The 20,080-nt window shown below is 38.1% G+C and overlaps 1 protein-coding gene across 2 annotated transcripts in view; it reads right to left on the reverse strand.

The window, feature by feature from the left end:
- Positions 1-1,958: 1,958 nt before the first annotated feature.
- STEAP1 (STEAP family member 1) overlaps positions 1,959-20,080 on the reverse strand; it is a 25,777-nt gene continuing 7,655 nt past the window's right edge. The window contains exons 2-6 of one of the 2 annotated variants that reach the window (XM_044678489.1): positions 15,200-15,305; positions 13,418-13,504; positions 8,545-9,057; positions 7,133-7,297; positions 1,959-2,244 (exon numbers count right to left, since the gene is read on the reverse strand). In XM_044678489.1, the coding sequence (XP_044534424.1) occupies positions 1,987-2,244; positions 7,133-7,297; positions 8,545-9,057; positions 13,418-13,492 (1,011 nt within the window). In that variant the 5' untranslated portion in view covers positions 13,493-13,504; positions 15,200-15,305 and the 3' untranslated portion in view covers positions 1,959-1,986. Of the gene's footprint in view, positions 2,245-7,132; positions 7,298-8,544; positions 9,058-13,417; positions 13,505-15,079; positions 15,136-15,199; positions 15,306-20,080 lie in introns of those variants that run through there. The other variant, XM_044678490.1, reaches the window with a different exon arrangement.

Genomic DNA, 20,080 nt, shown 5'->3' on the forward strand with positions numbered 1-20,080 from the left:
TGAATTCAGATTTGACCTCAGAAAATAGCAATGTGATCCTTGGCAAATCATATAATCCCGGGGGACAGCTGGGTGGCTCAGTGGATTTAGAGATGGGAGTTTCTGGGTTCAAATCTTGCCTCAGACACTTCCTAGCTGTGTGACCCTGGGCAAGTCACTTGACCCCCATTGCCTAGCCCTTACCGCTCTTCTGCCTTAGAACCAATACACAGTATTGATTCTAAGACAGACTGTAAGGATTTTAAAATAAATCATATAACCCTGTTTGCCTCTATTTTCTTATAAAATGAGCTGAAGAAGGAAATGGTAAAGCATTCTGGGTTCCTTAAATGGGGTCATGAAGAGTTGGACATGACTCAAATGACTGAGCAACAAAAAAATGTGATAAGCATTTTGCTAAAAAAATGGTGATTCCCATGAAAAACAAGGCAGTCTCTGTCCTCAAGCAGCTTACATTTTAATATGGCAAGACTGGCCCTCTGGCTGTTCCTTGCATGAAATTTCTATTTCCATACTCTGCTTTTCTACTGGTGGCCTCCAAGCTTAGAATGCTCTTCCATCTGAACTTTTGCCTCCTGGCTTTCCAGGCTTCCTTCAAGCCTCCCCTCAAATCTCACCTTCTACAACAGACCTTCCCCATCTCTTTCTCTATCCGTCTACTGCTAATGCCTTCTTTCTGAGATTTTCTCTCATTTATATGGTTTATATCTTGTATGTTTGTAATTGTTAATGTTGTCTTCCCCTTTAGAACATGAGCTACTTGAGGACAGAGACTGTGCTTTCCCCTTTGTCTCTCTAAGGCAGTGGTTCCCAAACTTTTTTGGCCTACTGCCCTCTTTCCAGAAAAAATGTTACTTAGCCCCCTGGAGATTAATTTTTTTTAAATTTTGATAGCAATTAATAGGAAAGATAAATGCACCTGTGGCCATCACCTCTCCCCCTGGATTGCTGCAGCACCCACCAGGGGGCGGTGGTGCCCACTTTGGGAATCACTGCTCTAGGGCTTAGCACCAGTGCCTGACACACAATAGGTGCTTAATAAAAGCTAGATGATTTGGTACCCACAATATGTGAGCATGACATGGATGAACATCCAGCAAAGGAGACAGAAGAAGCAGTCAGACAAGCAAGAGAAGAACCAAGAGAGAATTGTGCCATGAACATTTCCCCTGGAGAAGATGGGACAAAAGATGCTTGTAGAAGGATTTCCTTTGGCAAGAAGAGTCACCTTGGAATTATAGACTGGATTAAAGGAAGAAAGAACAGTAGATGATGTCAAATGTGGAGAAGAGGGAGCTCCTGAGGGATGGCTGATACAGGCTTCATATAAGCAAAAAGTCTTCAATGATATGAGTTATTCAAAAAAAGGAATGAGCTAACTTGGATGGTCAAAGGTGTCCTTTTAGTGGGGGTCTTCAAGCAAAATCTTATTGGCTCCATTGCAGGTGACATTCTTATTCAGGGGGAGATTGTAGTATAGTACAAAGTATCTGAAGTCTCTTGAAAAGAATTCTGAGTTTCTGTGATTCTACAGGAATACAGTAAATCTACATATGACTTGAAGATTCATCAGGTCCTCTTTTCTAGAACTTGTGAAAGCTGCTTCATGGACATAAAGGATATAGCATAAATGATGAGAACATCTTGTTTTGGCTTATTCTTCTACACATGTATAATTATTGTCCCAGGACATATATGTATACAGTCACATGTGCACGCACACACGAGCACGCACACACATGAGCGCAAGCACACATGTACATGTGTGTACATGTATGTGCATAAAACAATATGTGTGTGTATACACATACACATTTTTTGGGTCAAAATCTAGTTGGTAAAGAAACCTCAAAGCTTAAACTATACATCTAAAAAAGAGACAGCACACTAATAAGAAACTGATAGAAAGTTCTTTTATAAAACATAAATACAAACTGAAACACTTTGTAAGAGGAGGATTCAATATTTGGCAAAAATCCGTATGTTCTACAGTTGGAAAGCCATCTCAGCTTTATTCATTTTAGTGGGATCTTCCCAGCCATGCCTTATCTTCTGGATTCTCTTCCTGTAGCATGGAAGAAGCAATATGCCTTTACCTACCAGAACAACAACAGGAAGTAAAATTGCTATCATAAAAGTAGGAGGAGTGTACCACACGAACTGCTTTACATCCACCCATTTGTTCCAGGCAAAAATCAGTGCATGAACTGTGCCCAAAAAAAGGCAAAAGATTCCCAACTTGCTCTGCAAGAGAAAAAAAGGGAAAAAAATTAGTTTAGCAATAAGAGTTAATCATCAATGACCAATTATTCAATTTGAGAGGGATTGAACTTCCCACTTACTATTAAAAAAGCAAACAAACAGGCCTTACCTTCTGTCTTAGAATCAATACTAAGTTTAGGTTCTAAGGAAGAAGAGCCATAAGGGCTAGACAACTGGGGTCAAGTGACTTGTCCAGGGTCATGTAGCTAGGAAATGTCAAAGGCCAGATTGGAATCCAGGTTTTCTATCCACTGAGCCACCAAGATAATAACACAAAAACTCATTGCTGTGAATTTGTAGCCAGAGTAATTTTTATTTATTTTTTTATTTTTTAAACCCTTAACTTCTGTGTATTGGCTCCTAGGTGGAAGAGTGGTAAGGGTGGGCAATGGGGGTCAAGTGACTTGCCCAGGGTCACAGAGCTGGGAAGTGTCTGAGGCCGGATTTGAACCTAGGACCTCCCGTCTCTAGGCCTGGCTCTCAATCCACTGAACTACCCAGCTGCCCCCCAGAGAGTAATTTTTAATGATACACATATGTTCAATCATTTGGTATAGTATGATCTCCATTAAGTTAAGGATCTTGTCTTAGGTAATCTTTGTATTTCCTCCCAAGTGTTTAGTATGGTGCTCTGCAAATACCGGCCCCTTCATTGATGTTTGGTCAAGCTTCTCCAATCTTTCTGAAATTTCATTAAATGAGAGTGAATTCTATTAACTTTTATTTTAAAAGCCATTTTGTTTGAGAAATTTTCTAATACTAAGAAATGGCAATTAACATATTTAATATCTACAAAGTGCTTACAGGGATTTCAAAATGAAGGAAATAATGTTGTAGGGAGGAATTGCAAAATTATTGGGCGGGGAAAAACCTAATATTTCTTAAGAGCTCTTTTTATTTAAGAAGAATACAATAGATTTCATTTACTGGAAATGTCCTTTGGAATTTGGAAATCCTTGCTACCTTCAAAGAACATTCTATTTCCAGTGTAGGAGTAAGTGATCATGTTCTTTCTCAAGATATTTTCATTTTAACAGGGATCACCCAAAGACAAAAAAATTCTTTAAGGATCACCAGTGCTGAAACCTCAGGTACTGTAATGGGTAGGGAGAACCTTGGGGATGGGAGGGAGAGGATCCAATTTGGTCTCAAATCACCTCAGGAAGGTAGCTGTCTCCTGCTGCCAGTTGCTCAGAAGGAAAAACAATAAATCAAGATCAATTTGGCTATTGCAATCCATATCAGTCATGGAGATTGTCACAATGATCAAAATTTTTTGTGTTCTGGTCACATTGGTGATAGAACAGAGATACCAGCGTGGCGTGCATCTCCAAAGCCTTTAGTGTCCAGCATAGCAGAATAGAAAGAGCCTTCTTTTTGGAGTTAGAAAGCTGTTTTTTTAATGACTCTATTATCAACTAACTAGATGATTTGGGACAAATTGGCTCAATATGCCTCAGTTTTCTCATGTGTAAAATGAAGGCATTAGACTAGGTTAATACTAAAGTTCTTTTTAGTTCTAAAATTCAATAGGAATTTAGGATCCAAATGAAAACTAAAATATACTATTCAACAATGACCAAGACAGCTGAACTTTTGGAATGATTTGCTAATTTTCATTTGGGTTTTTTCATCATAAAATGTTATGGGGATAAAAGAGACTTTAGACATAAGCTAGTCTATTAGTTCATTACTCTGTCCTTCCATCCCATTTATTTTTTTAACCATTTCTTGACCTCTAAACTTTGTGAGATCCTGACAGTGGAATGTTCTATTACTTTGGATGACTTACTCTTTTTAATCATTTAGTCACTAGGCAGAATCATTGATGCTTACTGAAGTGAGTTCAAGTGATTTTTATTCAGCGCTATAAAATTCTCCCATTTTACAAATAAAGAAACTAAGATCCAGAGAAATGGTCTGTCTAAGGACACAAAATTAGGACACATTTTTCTGTAGGTCTCTTAGCAGAATTCAGTTGTTTGGTTCTATTTGAGATATTTAAAGACTTCCTTTCGTAGAGCATATGAGATTATAGGAGTAGAGCTAGAAGAAATTGAAGTTCAGAAGTCAACTTGTTCAATCCCTTTATTTATAGATGAGGAAACTAAGACCAAAGGAAATTCAGGGACTTTCTCAATATCACAGTGGCGGTAATTGACAAAACCAGGATTTGAACCCGAGTTCTCAAACTTCAGCCAGTCCTCTAAAGTCAGCACCATAATCTCATTTCTCCTACTTTCCTTCCTTTTTTCAAACTTTCCTTATTGCTCCTTTCTTTTGAACACTGCTTCATTTCTGCAACTGCGTGGAATGTTCAGTTACTCTGGATGCCTCTATTTCTGATCCACTCTTACCAGAATGGATCTAGTTGGCATTTATTCAGCACTATAAATGCACAACAAACCACCAAATCATTGATTTTACTCTTTTTCAGATGCGAATCTTTGGAACAAACAATGTTGCAATCATTTTTAGGTTCTAAATAAAACTCCAGGTTCACAGAAGAGATGACCTATCTATCACTGCTATCCGGTGAGGGGGGAATGGATAGATGAATTCATGAACAAAATATTTATTAAATGCTTATGTTTTGCAAAGCACTGTGTAAAGGGCTGGAGATACAAATAAGAAACTAAGATAAGCCCTGCTGTCAAAGGGCTCACATTCTTTTTTTTTTCTTATTTTTTAAATTCTTACCTTCTATGTTAGAATCAATACTGTGCATTGGTTCCAAAGTAGAAGAGCAGCAAAGGCTAGGCAATGAGGGTTAAATGACTTTCCCCAGTGTCACACAGCTAGGAAGTGTCTGAGGTCAGATTTGAACCCAGGACCTCCCATCTCTAAGCCTGGCTCTCAATCCCCCTGAGCCACCTAGGCTCACATTCTATTGAAGAGGCAACAACACCTAGTCAGATGGAAACCCACGTTCTTAGGGTGCAGCAACAAAGCTGATGTCAATGAGACATTTATCATCTCCACTGTGAGAACAGTATCAGTGTCTGGATCCCGAGGGACACAGGACATCATAATTTTAGGGTTTTCTGGGCCCAGTTCTTCAATATTAAGTGTGGACTCAGATGATATAAAATACTCTGACATTATAGCTGAAGCCAGCAAAATAGTGAGTAAGACACATTCTGGAGATTTGACAAAGCAAGAGATAAAAAAGAAAAAATCCTATAAGGCTTAAAACATTTCAGAAGACCTCAGGGAAGAGTTGAGAAAGAATGTGGAGAATTTAAGACCATTGGCAGAAAGCAGAGGCTTCCAGCCTAATCCTTGTCAGGGTAGGTGTGGGTGGGCAGAAGGGGATACTGGGACATATCTTTCTAGAGATCATGCTTCAAGGTGGCTGCCCAAATCCACACATCAGAGTCATTAAAAAAAATCTATCTGGGTCAGTGCTTCTGTCTAAAACCAAATGAGGTGAATCTTAATCCACAAATCAGTTTAATTCAATAAATATTTGTTAAGCAATGACTGTGCTAGGCACTGGGGAAAATGAGCTTCTTGACCTCAAGGAGTTTGTTAAATTGAGATTTGAAGGGAAAGAGGGAGATATAGCATATTTAGAGATAAATAGAGAGAAAGTATATACAAAGAAATTTCAGGGGGGCATATTACTCACAACTGGAGGAATCAGGAAAGGCTTCAGGTAAGAGTCGGCACCCAAGATGTGTTTTGAAGGAAGCTGTAGACTTTAAGAAGCAGAGATGAGGAGAGAAGGCATTCTAGACTTGGGAGATGTGGTGGAAACCATGTATATAAAGGCATGGAGGTAGTAGATGTCCTTTATGGGAAATAGAGAGTAGATCAATGGGATTACAGTAGAGAGGCTATGAAAGGAAGTGATGTGAAATGAGACCAGAGATTCCTTGATGCTGGTGGCAGTTCCATTTTTGTCTTTTAATCTCCAGTGCCTAATAAAGCCTGGCACACAGAAGATGCCTAATAAATGTTTGTTCATGTACTCTTGGAAAAGTTTCTGTTTGGCCCCGATAACATTAGAAATGGCCATTTCCTTCTACATAAAGGGAGTTGCTTTTGATCAGTCATTCTTAATCTGGAGTGTGTGAACTTGGCTTAAAAAAATTTTAGCTATTAATATATTGAATCAATTTTACCAATTCAATTGAATGAATAACTATTGAATGAATTCAGAATAATCAGTCTCCTCTGTAATCCTAGGCACTTAGTTTTATGCATTGAATAACACTCCGTGAAGTCCATAGACTTCAGCAGATTACGAAATGGGTTCATGACACATACGAGATTAAGAACTCGTGTACCAGACAATTTCCAAGGTCTGTTCTACATTGAAAACCATGAAAGTTTTCATTTTTAGATAATTAATTTCACACAGATGACAGTTTAATGGAATGAGTAAATGGGAGTATGGGGGAGATAGAGGAGAAACCCTATTTTTTTTTCCAGATAAGAAGAACAGAATTTGGTAGATTTCTTCAAAGCCATGTTTGTAGATAATAGGCAGAGAGCAACTTGTCTGAACAAACAGTCAACAAGTTTCAAGTCCTACCATGTAGGTAAAATATTCTATGTAAGGAGAATGTTGTTTGTGTTAAGCTTGTCTTTTTGAATCTGATGAGTTTTTTTTTTTACCCCTTCTAGGAACAGGAAGGAAAAGATACAAATGCAAATTTTAATTATACTTATTAATAGAGTGAGAAGGTGGAGCATTTGCTTTCAACCAACTAATTTATTTAATACTCTACTATTTGCCAAGTACTGTGTTAGGAGAAAATCGAAAATGATTTTGTGGGGTAAGAAGTCAATATATTGGTTATCTTAGGAATGCAAAGAGAAGGTCTGTTTCCCTGAGAGTCTTATTGCTTTCTTCATTATGTACCTGAATATAATGAAATTCTCTCCAGGTCAGGGAGTTGCTGACGGATGGAATAGAAGTTACTGCCAGTAGGGCCAGTAAAGCAAGTCCTACAATTCCTAGAGATACATAAATTTCCATTCGCCAAACATCATGCTCGACCCAGGCATCTTCTTTATTTTGTTGGACCTACCAGAGAGACAAAGAAGAAAGGAAAAATCTGTTATTCAGTTCTTTTAGTCATGTTTGCATTTGGAGTTTCTTGGCAAAGATACTAGAGTGGTTTTCTATGTCCTTCTCCAGCTTATTTAACAGATGAAGAAATGGAGGCAAACAGGATGGCTTGCCCAGGATCATGCAGCTAAGAATCTGGAGTGGTTTTTCCATATCGTTCTCTGGTTTATTGAACAGATGAGGAAATTGAGTCAAATAGGATTAAATGACTTGTCCAGGGTCACACAGCTTTCAACTATCTGAGACCATATTTGAATTCAGGAAGATGAGTCTTCTTAACTCTAGAACCAGCACTCCATCCTTCTCACTAGGAAGGTGGCATGGTAGTATATTGTATTTGGAGTCAGAAGAACTGGGTTCAAATGATGCCTTTGATGCTCACTACCTGTCTGCTCTAAATCTATGATTCTAAGACTTGTCGTCCCTGGCTCTAAAAGGTCAAATGTTTCTTCAGTTTCTAGCATTCAGTCCTGCAGCCAGTGACCAATAAAGATTTCCCAGCATGCTCCTGAGAGGAGTGACCTCGGGTGCAAGAGGCCAAAAGGGGACAGAAAAAATAGTTTAACTTTCCTGGACTTCAGAGGTTTCTTTGTTATAAAATGAAGGTGCTTGGATTGGATGGTTTCTGAGGGTCTCTCCTATTAATTCAGATGTAGGATCTTGCAAAAAACACTGGAGTTAATAATAAAAACAAACATTTGTAAAACTTTTTAAAGTTTGCAAAGCACTTTATATATAATATCTATGTACCTTACCTATTCATGGTAGGTACTTTGGGGAGGGGGGGGAGGATTGGAGAGGCTGGAAGGTGGTCCAGGTCTGTGTTTCCCTTGGTTTAGGAATCTCCTAATGAAAAAAGGGCTTTTATGTATGAAGATCAAAATAGTTAATGAAGAAGCAACTTTTTCAGTAATTTTTAGGCTTAAAGAGTTGTCTGGGGCACTGAGGGATTAAGTGATTTGCCCAGGATTGTGTGTCTAGTATATCTCAGAGGTGGTACTTGAATGCCAGTCCTCCTGGCCCCAAATTCACTACCTTCCTCTCTATTATGGAAACCATCCTTATGAGTTTCAAATGAAAGAAGAAAGGCAAAGCTTTGTTGACACAGATTTGCAGGGGGTTTAGTGTAGAAATAAGAGGGCTAGATCACTAGTTGATTTAGCATTTTTTAGTAAATGTTAGCCTCATGATGATAACCGTACCTGTTGAAAAGCCCAGTTTAGCAGCTTGTATCTGTAAGACCTTCTCATTGGATAGGACAAACTATAAACTGCGTGCAACGAGGCAAAAAAGAAACTGAGAAGCCCAAATTGCTTCCTTGCTAGCATCCATTTAGCCAACCATTCTGGAAATCTCTTGTACTTAGTTCCATGGCGAAGCTGGAAGGCAGCTGCAATAACACCTGGCAAATAAACCAGTGCCAAGAGGGTGATGGAAACCACTGGCAAAACTTTGTTGATGACCAGAATTGGGATCTTATAGAAAAAGTGTGCCCGAGTCATTACAAAAGGGTGGATGATGTCCCTTAGGCAAGTATAAAGGAAGGTTAGAAGGGCTATGATGGCCGCCATCTTAATGGGCAAACGCCATTGTGGAAAAAGCTCCTGTTTGTGCTTTAGACCTGCGGGGCACTCAAACCCGTCAAAGCCAGTCATTTGATGCAAGTGGAAAAGGTCTGGTCTCTTCAGTGTGCTGATATCCTTTGAATCCTTTGTCTAAAAGAAAGAAAAGGAAACATCTTAAGGAAAATTAGAGATGTCAGTAGAAAACTCAGATCAACTGTTGATAATTTAGTTATACACTCACTAGTACCTGGACTTAAAAAAAATTAAATTTATTTTTATTTTAAAAATCCTAACCTTTTGTCTTAGGATCAATATTAAGTATTGGTTCTGTGAGAATTTATTTTTCATATATTGTGTTAATTTCTGTGTTAGGGCTCTGGATTAGAGGAACTCCTTCCCGTCTACTTCTTTTTGTATAGTATTATTATTTTTCTGTCTTTAGGAATTCAGTAGAAAACTCAGATCAACTGTTGATAACTTAGTTATACACTCACTAGTACCTGGACTTAAAAAAAATTAAATTTATTTTTATTTTTAAAATCCTAACCTTTTGTCTTAGGATCGATCAATATTAAGTATCGGTTCTGGGAGAATTTATTTTTCAGATATTGTGTTAATTTCTGTGTTAGGGCTCTGGATCAGAGGAACNCTTTCTTTCTTTCTTTCTTTCTTTCTTTCTTTCTTTCCCTTACCTTCCATCTTAGAATCCATACTGATTCTAAGGCAGAAGAGCAATAAGGGCTAGGCAATGGGGGTTATGCAACTTGCCCAGGGTCACACAGCTAGGTAGGAAGTGTCTGAGGCCAGATTTGAACCTAGGACTTCCCATCTCTAGGCCTGGCTCTCAATCCCACTGAGCCACCCAGCTGGCTCCACCCCCCCCCCCCCCCCCCATCAAACATTTTAGAAGTTACCCAGAAAAAAAAAATCTCAGATTAGCATGAATTGTCCTTCCTTTCTGTCCTGACACTTTACGCCAAGATTTTTCATTTGTATTTGGTGGTTCTTAGTTTTTTATTATTTTGTGGCCTACAGAATCTTAGAGTTAAAGACCACTTATTTCTAACCTTCCGGTTTTACATAAAAAGTAAATTTTTTTTTTTGCAAGTATAGCTTCCTCAGTTTATAATTAAACATGGCCCTCTAGTACCTTTCCTAGAGGGGTATGTCTGCTAATATTTGGGAATTAATTTAAATCTAGGCTCCTGCTAAACTCAATGTTTCTTCTGTTTCATTTTTTTTAAACCCTTACCTTCTGTCTTGGAGTCAATACTATGTGTTGGTTCCAAGGCAGAAGAGTGGTAAGGGCTAGGCAATGGGGGTCAAGTGACTTGCCCAGGGTCACACAGCTAGGAAGTATCTGAGGCCAGATTTGAACCTAGGACCTCCTGTCTCTAGGCCTGGCTCTCAATCCACTGAGCCACCCAGCTGCCCCCTTCTGTTTCATTTTCAAAGGAATTGATGAGTTTATGTCCTGTCTGCATATCAAAAAGAGGTATGCAAATGAACACAGGCAGGTTTTCTTGTGGGTTGAAAAGAATTAGGGGGCAGAAAATTATATAATTAACTTTAAAAATGTAAATCACATTGAGGCAGGTGTGCATATTAGCATAGTTAAGGAAAGCTGTATCAGTGATGTCTTAATTAAGTTACTCAGTTAATATTTACATTTAGAAATTATTTTCATATTTCTCTTCTCCCTCCCCAATTCCCTGCTACTTTTCTTTCCAACAGCTTTGTAGAGAGGAAAAAAGTTAGTATTGGGGACATGGAGGCAGAGATATGATTTGTGATCTTCCCTAAATGAACTTAAAAAGACCATTTATAGACTTTAGAGCTGGAAGGAACCTGAAGATGTCATCAGCACCTGTTTGACAGATGAGGAAACCAAGAACCAGAGAGGTTAAAGACTTATCCAAGCTCACACAGTCAATAAATTACAGAACTCGCTGGTGTTTAAATCCAGGTCCTCTGGCTTCCGATCCAACACTCTAAATAGCGGGTGCTTTTTCCTCTACAGAACTGACAAGCTCTGAGGTAACTGCCATGCGTGGTGTCTATGACACAGGCAGGGCTGAAAAATGGGCTCTGATTACATCTGGCTCTTGCATGAGCACGGATAATAGCTCTAACTTATTGACAGCCTTTTTTCCTTTTGTCATCGCAGTTATTAAGGACAGAGAATAGACGGATAATTCTGAAGTGGTGGTAACAAGGAGCAGCAGTACGGTGGATCAGAGGGAAGACTAGCCTTTTGTTTCTTTTTTCTCGAATGTGCAATATGTGTCTTCTTCCACATCATGATGAACATAGAAAGACATATCGTGTGATAGTATGTGGATAACATATACCACATTGCTTGTTGCTTTGGGGAGGTGGGAAGGGAAGAAGGGAAGGATAGATCCTGGATTGTGAAATGTCAGAAGACGAATGTTAAAAATTGTTTCTGGATGCAATCAGGAAAACAATTTAAAGAAAAAATAGAAGAAAAAGAGACTGGTGTTGGCGTCAGGAACACCTGGTTTCAAGTCCTTCCACTGATATATGCTGGTTGTATGACCTTGGGAAAATGACTCAGTTTTTTTGGTGACTTTTTGTCCAACACTTAGTTATAGATGAATGGCTGCTCTGTATCATTGGAAGGAGTGTCCACACTAGAGTTCCTCCCACAGATATAGGGACAAGTCTTGATTAAGAAAAAAAAATGGCTGTCACTCTTATAGCCCTGGAGATGGTAAGCCAATATTCGTATCATGTTTATGCAGTAAGAGGCAGTGTGATATGGTGAAAAGAGCATTTAGCCTTTAATTAGGCTCAAATAGGTGGGTTCAGGTCTCATGTCTACCACCTGTTAGGTTTGTGACTGGTCAAGTTGTTTTACTTCTGATAATCAGTCTCTTAATTTATAAAAAATGATTATAATAATATTTTACTATCTTTCTCATATGGGACAGCTAGGTGGCACAGTGGGTAGAATGCCAGCCCTGGAATCAGGAAGATCTGAGTTCAAATTTGGTCTCTGACACTTAGTTTTCTCATCTGCAAAATGAGCTGGAGAAGGAAATGGCAAACCACTCCAGGCTCTTTGTCAAGAAAACTCCAATGGATGCACAAAGAGTCAGATACAACTGGAGACACTTTTTCTCATAGGTTTGTTGTAAAGGAAAATGCTTTGTGACCTGTGAGTACTACATAAATTTAAGTAATTGCTAAGGAGATGCTCCTGGACTGTCAGAAAGGGAAACTGACACCAATAAGCTTCAAATAGAGAGGTAGCCTAATTGTGAAAGGATTCACCATAAAGCAAAATAAGAATAATAGAACAGAAGAAAGTACCTTTCACAACTATGGTTCAGGACAGAATTCATAACCTAATAAGGGAGAGAGGAAATCATAAAAGAAAAAATGTACAATTTTAATTCTACAAAAATGCAAATGCTTTTGCATAAACAAGCCCAAGTTGAATTAGATAAAGCAGGTGAAGTGGAAAAAAAGTCTCGTATCAACCATTTCTAATAAAAGCCCGATATCCAAACTATATAGGGAAATGAAACAAATGAGTAACTCTAGTAGATGAATGGTCAAAGGGTATGAAGTTTTCAAAAGAAGAAATGCAAACATCAACAACCGCATGAAAGAATGTCCCAGGTCACTAATATTAGCACAAATGCAAATTGAAACTAAGAGGTTTCACGTCACCCCCATCAAAATGAGCAAGGGGTGACTAAATACGAAAATAATTGTGGGAGGCCAGTAGGCATACAAATGGACTACTTGCTGGAGTTGTAAGTTTGTTCAGCAATTCGGGAAAATGAAATTTCGCAAGAAAAATAACATTTAGTAGGAATCTTAGTAGGGATAAACCCCAAGGAGAACAAAGACAGAAAGAACAGTTCTATATATACCAAAATAGACATTATGATGTTTCTTGCGGAGACAAAATCCATACCGATTGGATAATGTCTAAAACAAATTGTGGTATGTGAATGTAATGGAATGTATTGCTCCTTAAGAAATGACGAATTTGAAGAGTTCAGAGAAAAATGGTATGAAGAGTGAAGGAATAAGAACCTAGACATTAATATATGAAAAGATCACAATAATATAAATGAATACAACATTAACAGGCAGATGGATTTGGATAAATGCAATGACTAATCTTGGTTCCAGAGTACAGATGATGGCACAAGGTGGAAGACAACAGATATGTTATCTCTGGCTGCCTTATATCACCACTATGTTAGCAGGTTTTAACTCTTTTTTTAAAATTCTTTATTGCCATTGACTTGCTCTATGACTTTGGACAAGTCATTTAATGTGAGTTTCAATGTCTTTATAACAATGAAGACTCTGATAATATTATCCACCTTATGGAACTCTTGTGAGGAACAAATGACATACTTATATAAAGTGATTTATGAACCATAAAATACTATAGAAGCTTCGTTATGATTATTGCTATAAATCTGAGTAAGCATTGATTATTATTATTATTATTATTTTTTTTTACCAAATGATCATGTTCCTCCATCTTCTCCCTAGGCTTTATTTCACAAAGTTCCTCTTGGTTTGTTCTGTTTTCCATCTTAGAGAAAATCTGTAATATAACACAGAAGGAAATAAAAGTAAATATCTTACTCAAAATCAATCTTTTGATTGTAATTTAGTTATAATCATCTACATATCTAAAGCTATATAACACATCTATATAATCATTTAGTTATCATCATAATAACACATTTTAGAAACTCAAGGGAGAAATTATAGTAGAAGAATTCAATTTGCAATTCAATAGGCAATAGAAAGGGGCATCTAGATGGTATGGTGGATAGAGTGTCAGGCTTGGAGTTAAGAAGACTCTCTTCCTGAGTTCAAATCTGGCCTTAAACACTTACTAGCTGTATGAGTCTGGGCAAGTCACTTAATCCTGTTTGCCTCAGTTTCCTCATCTGTAAAATGAGTTGGAAAAGGAAATAGCAAACCACTCCAGTATCTTTGCCAAGAAAACTCTAAATGAGGTCACAAAACATTATTGAGAATGACCAAAAAATAGGTAATGGAAACTTATTGGCTGCACTATAAGCAGACCTAAGAGGCTTTGTAGGAATAGAGGGTTGGCTTCTGAGAAATGCACTCTTGGATTTGAGTCCTATCTCTGATATATCCTGACTGGGTGACCTTGGGCAAGTCACTGAAATTCTCAGTGTCCCTAGGAAGCTCTCTAAGACAGTAGTTCCCAAAGTTTTTTGACCTATCGCCCCCTTTCCAGAAAAAATATTACTTAGCCCCCTGGAAATTAATTTTTTAAAAAATTTAATAGCAATTAATAGGAAAGATAAATGCACCTGTGGCCATCACCGCTCCCCTGGATCACTGCAGTACCCACCAGGGGGCGGTAGCACCCACTTTGGGAATCACTGCTCTAAGACATTAAATTGCAAGGTATTTGCTAATTTGCATGATTAAAGGGAATTTCTCCATCATGAGTTCCCTGCATTAATTCAATGACAGGCCTACAACAAAATGTATGTGTATACATGATGGTGTATAATTATACAAGTTGCATGACATCATGTCTAAAAGAACCATACTTTGAGGTCAGGAAGACCAGGGTTCAAAGCCTGCTTCTGACAACATATTGGGTGTGTGTCTCTAAATAAGGCACTTATTCTCTTAGTGCTGTGCCCCCAAACTCCCCACTGCAGGCTAAACCAATTAAAATGAAATTGAGAAATGCTTAATGAAATAAATAAAACTACAATACAACACAGGCAACATTACATTTTAAAATGAAGCCAAAAAGTGGCCAAAGGGCATCCATACACCACTGCTCTGGGAACCCAACTCTTCAAGAGTATTCCTCACCCAGGAGTTGAAATCAATATTTGTATATATATTAATTTTTAACACTATATTATTTTATATCAAACTAAGAATACACATGTGTGTATATGCATGATACAAACACATGCATTTATACACATGCATGAACACATATGTGCACACATATATTTATAGGTGCATATATGTGTATAAAATAATAGGTTCGGTCCTTCTCTCTATCTTATATATGATGACATGCATACCATTGATAATCTATCACGTATATGATACAAATATACACACATATTACATATATGGCACAGAGATAGAATTGTTTGACTTAAATTACTTTTATCCATGAATAGATGGGGAAGGATTAGGAATGAAGGCACACCCTCCTCTTCCCTGGCAGCCTGATCAGTATTCTCCAATTGGAAATATTCGTGGACAAAACGACAGGGGGAGGTACCTGCTCCTTTGTTATTGTAGAAATGTCAGGAGGTGTCCTCTCCCCCACAGATGCCCAGGTGTGGAGACTTCCTGAATTATGGATATCCAGGAAGGGTAGGAGTTGCCTAGGAGAAAGGGAAAAAAAAGAAGATGTTTCTGAACATTTTAGCATAGAAATGATAGTGTAAAATATAATAAATGGACTTAAAATAGTCTCTGAGTACCCAGCTGCAGATTTGGTGGGTTCAATACGCTTCTGGGGGCTAGCTGGAAAAATTAACCAAGCAATAGTCTAAACAATCTAATACACACACACACACACACACACACACACACACACACAATTAAACCTTTACCATCTGTCTTAGAATTAACAAGTATTGATTTCAAGGCAGAAGTGAGGTAAGGGCTAGGCAATGGGGATTAAGTGACTTTTCCAGGGTCACACAGCTAGGAAATGTCTGAAGCCAGATTTGAAGCCAGGACCTCCTGTCTCTATCCTCTGAGCCACCTAGCTGCCCTAGTAACAAACTAATATTAACTTTTAGGGGAAAACCTTTTCTTAAGTTTCGTAGTTTCGAATACAGTGAAACTTGTTTGAGAGATCACTTACCTCTTACTTTCAATTTCTTACTGAAGTCATGTGTTCTATGTATACGTGCCTGCAGTGACATTCCAAATTGGTTTTCCAGGCAGGTACATGAGTTGTTGCCCCTTATCTGGTCCCCTTTGGGTCCAGAAGAATATCTGAATTTGAGTATGGAGGGACCTTAGAGTTTGTTTAGTCCAACTTGTCACTGAATGTAGGAATCCCTCTTACAATATCCTCAACATATGGCTTCTTCTGTAAATGTTTCCAGTGACAGTAAGCTCATCACCTCACAGAGGTAGCCTATTCCATTTATGGACAGTCTGAATTGTGAGAAAGTTCTTAACTTATTTGTTTGATGGATTCCTAGATGGAAAGGCATCATAGCCCACGGCAAAACACATGAGTTTTCACTGCATTCATAGCATGATGCAACAAAGCATGGAAAGAAAGCATGTTATGGGGAAGATTTCTGGCTCTGGAGTAAGAGCTAAGAGAAGAACTTCTACCTCTCAATTACTACAATTAGCATGATGTCCTATGCCCAGATACTTTTATCAGGTGAGCATAGCTTTTAGACTGAGTTATAGAATCATCATTCACTAAAGATACACACTAGTAAAAATGCAACACACAGGAAAAAAACAAACAAACAATTTATGGCTGGTTGAAGAGACAAAGTCATACCCTAGAGGGTTTGGATAAAAGAAAATTCAGAATCCAGGATTCTAGGAGCAGGCTGGGAAACAGCTCTGCTCAAACTCCTAAGAAACAATGCTCAGAAGGAGGAGGAGAGAATCTCCATCTCCAATCTCTCCCTTAGGTAGAGGATGACTTTATGAAATGTGAAAGGTACAGTCGCAATCAGGATACAAGGTAATGAGAAACTTTAATATGGGATTAGAGAGAAGGGAATAGATCCCAGAGTGATTTGGGAAGACAGGAGCGTTGATATGGGAAGTAAGGTAGATTTTCCAATGGATTTTCCATTGGAAATGAAACACCTAGGAGAGGTGACATCCGGACTGTACAAAGGCATTGGTCCTGAGAGTCTGGAAGAGAAATATACAAACTAAGGGGCAGAAAAGACTTCCAGAAACCAGGAATTGTGAATTATCTTTTTGCTACATGTGTTCTTTAAGTTTGAGCCCACTTGCACCATAGCTTTGTATGTGTACATGCAAGGGACATTTTGGGACAAATGTTTTGTGCCAACTGTGCTTATAATACTACCTTAGTAAATAAACATTTCTAAGTAAGTCTTGGTGGCTGGAGAGAACACTAGATGGGGGCTCATGAGTGATGATACCAGAGAAACACCCCAGGATGACTTCCAGAGTTACTGATGGGGAGAAACAGTAGACCACCCTCTGGGGACAAGTCTGGCTATGTTAGTGAGAGTTGAGAAAATGAACACAGAGAGGCTGCTACATAGAGGAACTACTTTCCAATCCTGGCTTGAATTCAGAAGGCATTTATTAAGCTATTACTATATGCTATTACTAGCCTGTATCCTGCTTGCAATTTTCTTATTTTTTCCAATAGCAACATATCTCTTTCCTCCTTCATGATCTACTTACTGCATCATGATTCATATGCTTGCTAGATTATTCTACCTCATAGAAAAACCTGGGCATGATTGTTCTTTGCTCAAAACTATTCAGTATTTCCTTACTGACTACAGGAAAAAGGTCCCATTGTTTAGTCTGTCATTCAAGGCCCTTCACAATGTGGCATAATCTTCCTTTTCTATCCTTATTTCACAATCACACAACTACTCCTCTTTACTGAACGGCACCGTTCATGATTTCCGGTATACAACTTATCTTGTCCTATTGATGTACCATCCACCATGCTGTTCTCTGTCTGGAATGTCTTCTCCTTTATCTTGTCTTTTGAAATCCTACCCAACTGAAATGCTACCTCTTTCATGAAAAGGAATGCCCTCAGGCAGGAATGCTCTTTTCTCTTCATACACTTCTCCCAATGCTTGGTTTACAATCTGTAGCATTGTATATTATTCTTGTCTATGTAGATATTATTTGCTTTTCCTCATTTGAGAGGCAGCAAGATATTGGGCAGAGTGTCGGACTTTGAGTCAAGAAGACCTAGGCAGAATAATTGCTCTCAGCACTTGATAGGTCTGTGATTGGGCAAGACGCTCTGTCCATCTACCCTTCAATATCTTTGTCTGTTAAATGGAAGATGGCGTCACCCTCCACTCAGGAATGTTGTGAGCTCAAATGAGAGAGAAAATGCACATAAAACCCAGGTCTGGCCATATCACTTATTACACTCAATTATTATTATTATTATTATTATTATTATTATTCTTATTCCTATTGACTCCCAGAGGAGCATAGGGCCGCAACCATCTCAATTACACTCAATAGGGCCTCCTAAAACCTTTAGGATCAAATACAAATGCCTCTGGCATTTAAAAACTTTTAGCACCTGGTTCCAAAGTACCTCTGTGGTCTTATTTTTCATTATTATCCTTTGCTCACTCTTTAGCTAAACTGGCCTTCATTCAATTCCTCACAAAATATATAGTACTCATTTCCCACCTCCCTGACTTTACAAACATTTATCTTTCTGCTTCAAAGCTCATTTCTGGCTTGATCTATTGAATAAAGTATCTTTCTGAATTCCCCTAGCTATTCATGCCTCCCTCGCCCCCAATTGTGGTTGTTCAGTCATTTTCAGTCATGTCCAACTCTTCATGACCCCATTTTGGGTTTTCTTGGCAGAGATATTGGAATGGCTTATCATTTTGTTCTCCAGCTCATTTTAAAGATCAGGAAACTGAGGCAAATAGATCCGAGCGACTTGCCCAGGGTCATACAACTAGTAAATGTTTGAGGCTGGATTTCAACTCAGGAAAATGAGTCTTCATGACTCCGGCTCCAGCTTTCTACCCACTGTGCTATGCCTGCTGCCCAAATTAAAAAAAAATTGCTCCATATTTATTTTGTCTGATTTTCTTGAGGGTATGTGTGTACAGGTTATTTCCTCTAATACAATATAAGCTCACTGAGGGCAGGGTCTCTTTCATTTTGTTTTTCTAGTGCCTAGTACTGTGCCTGACACACAGTAGGCACTTTATTAATATTTGTTTACACATAAAGTATTTTATAAACCTTAAAGTGTTTCTAAAATATTAGTTTTTATTCTTATGTGTTCCATGAGGGCAGAGACCACGCCTTATTTAATCTCAACAGCTCCTCAGTGGCTACCACAATGCCCTGCAAGTAAGAAAGCTTAAATGAGTGAAGCTGGTATAGTAAATTGTGTAGTGTGGAGGCAGAGAAGCTCAGTCAGAATTTCACCTCTGCCACTAATTTCATGAGTGATCCTAGGTAACTCACTTAACCTTTATAAGTCTCATTTTCCTTCTGTTTTAAAAAATGAAAACTTAGATGACTTCTAAGGTTCTTTCCAGCTTTAAATCGATGAATTTATGATCCTAGAAATAGTAGCACTTTATTTTATCTTCTATTTATATCTTTAGAATATTTATTTAAAATAAATAGAAGGAAAATCAATTGGCAAACAGATTTTTACTCAGCAATTCCCATAAACTAGACCTGTGTCGAGAAAGGAGTAGGATGTAAGAAAAATTTAAGAATTGATCCCTGCTTGCAAAGACATAATAATCTATGTACTTGTAAGACACTGTACCATAGAAGAATGCATATTGTCCATTGTTACACTGAGAGCATATGGCTGGACCAGGAATAAAAAAATCATTTTTATTAACACCAACATTTAATTCTTTGATGTTTTAAAGGTAATGGTAATGCTGAAAAGTACACAGAACAAAGGATACACTGACACAGGCAAATTTACATGGCTTTCAAGTTTTATGATATCTTTGCCTTATCAAGTTCTACATATCTGAATTTACATCCCCTTTGGGGAAGCCATGCTTATGAAGTTTGTTAGGAAATAGCTGCCATCAATTATTGTATAATTTTTGTGTCAACATTTGCCAGGTGAACAGATTGAAATGTGACTTTCATTTGAATAATTTGTAAATGCCTTGTTGCATATGGAATGAGTTTCAATGGTAAAAGGATTTTTGTACCTCCTATAAAATTGTCACATTCTGTATAAATTTTGAATACCTATATTTGCTCATTTTCAACCTGTTTTGGGTGCTGTGCATGTGCTAAGCATGCTTAGCCAGAAATTGCTTTCCCATCTAGGAGCTCTACACATAATACTCCTTCCTTCCTTCCTTCCTTCCTTCCTTCCTTCCTTCCTTCCTTCCTTCCTTCTTTCCTTCTTTCCTTTCTTCCCCCCTCCCTC

This window comes from Gracilinanus agilis, chromosome 5 (assembly GCF_016433145.1).
Source record: "Gracilinanus agilis isolate LMUSP501 chromosome 5, AgileGrace, whole genome shotgun sequence".
Classification (NCBI taxonomy): Eukaryota; Metazoa; Chordata; class Mammalia; order Didelphimorphia; family Didelphidae; genus Gracilinanus; species Gracilinanus agilis.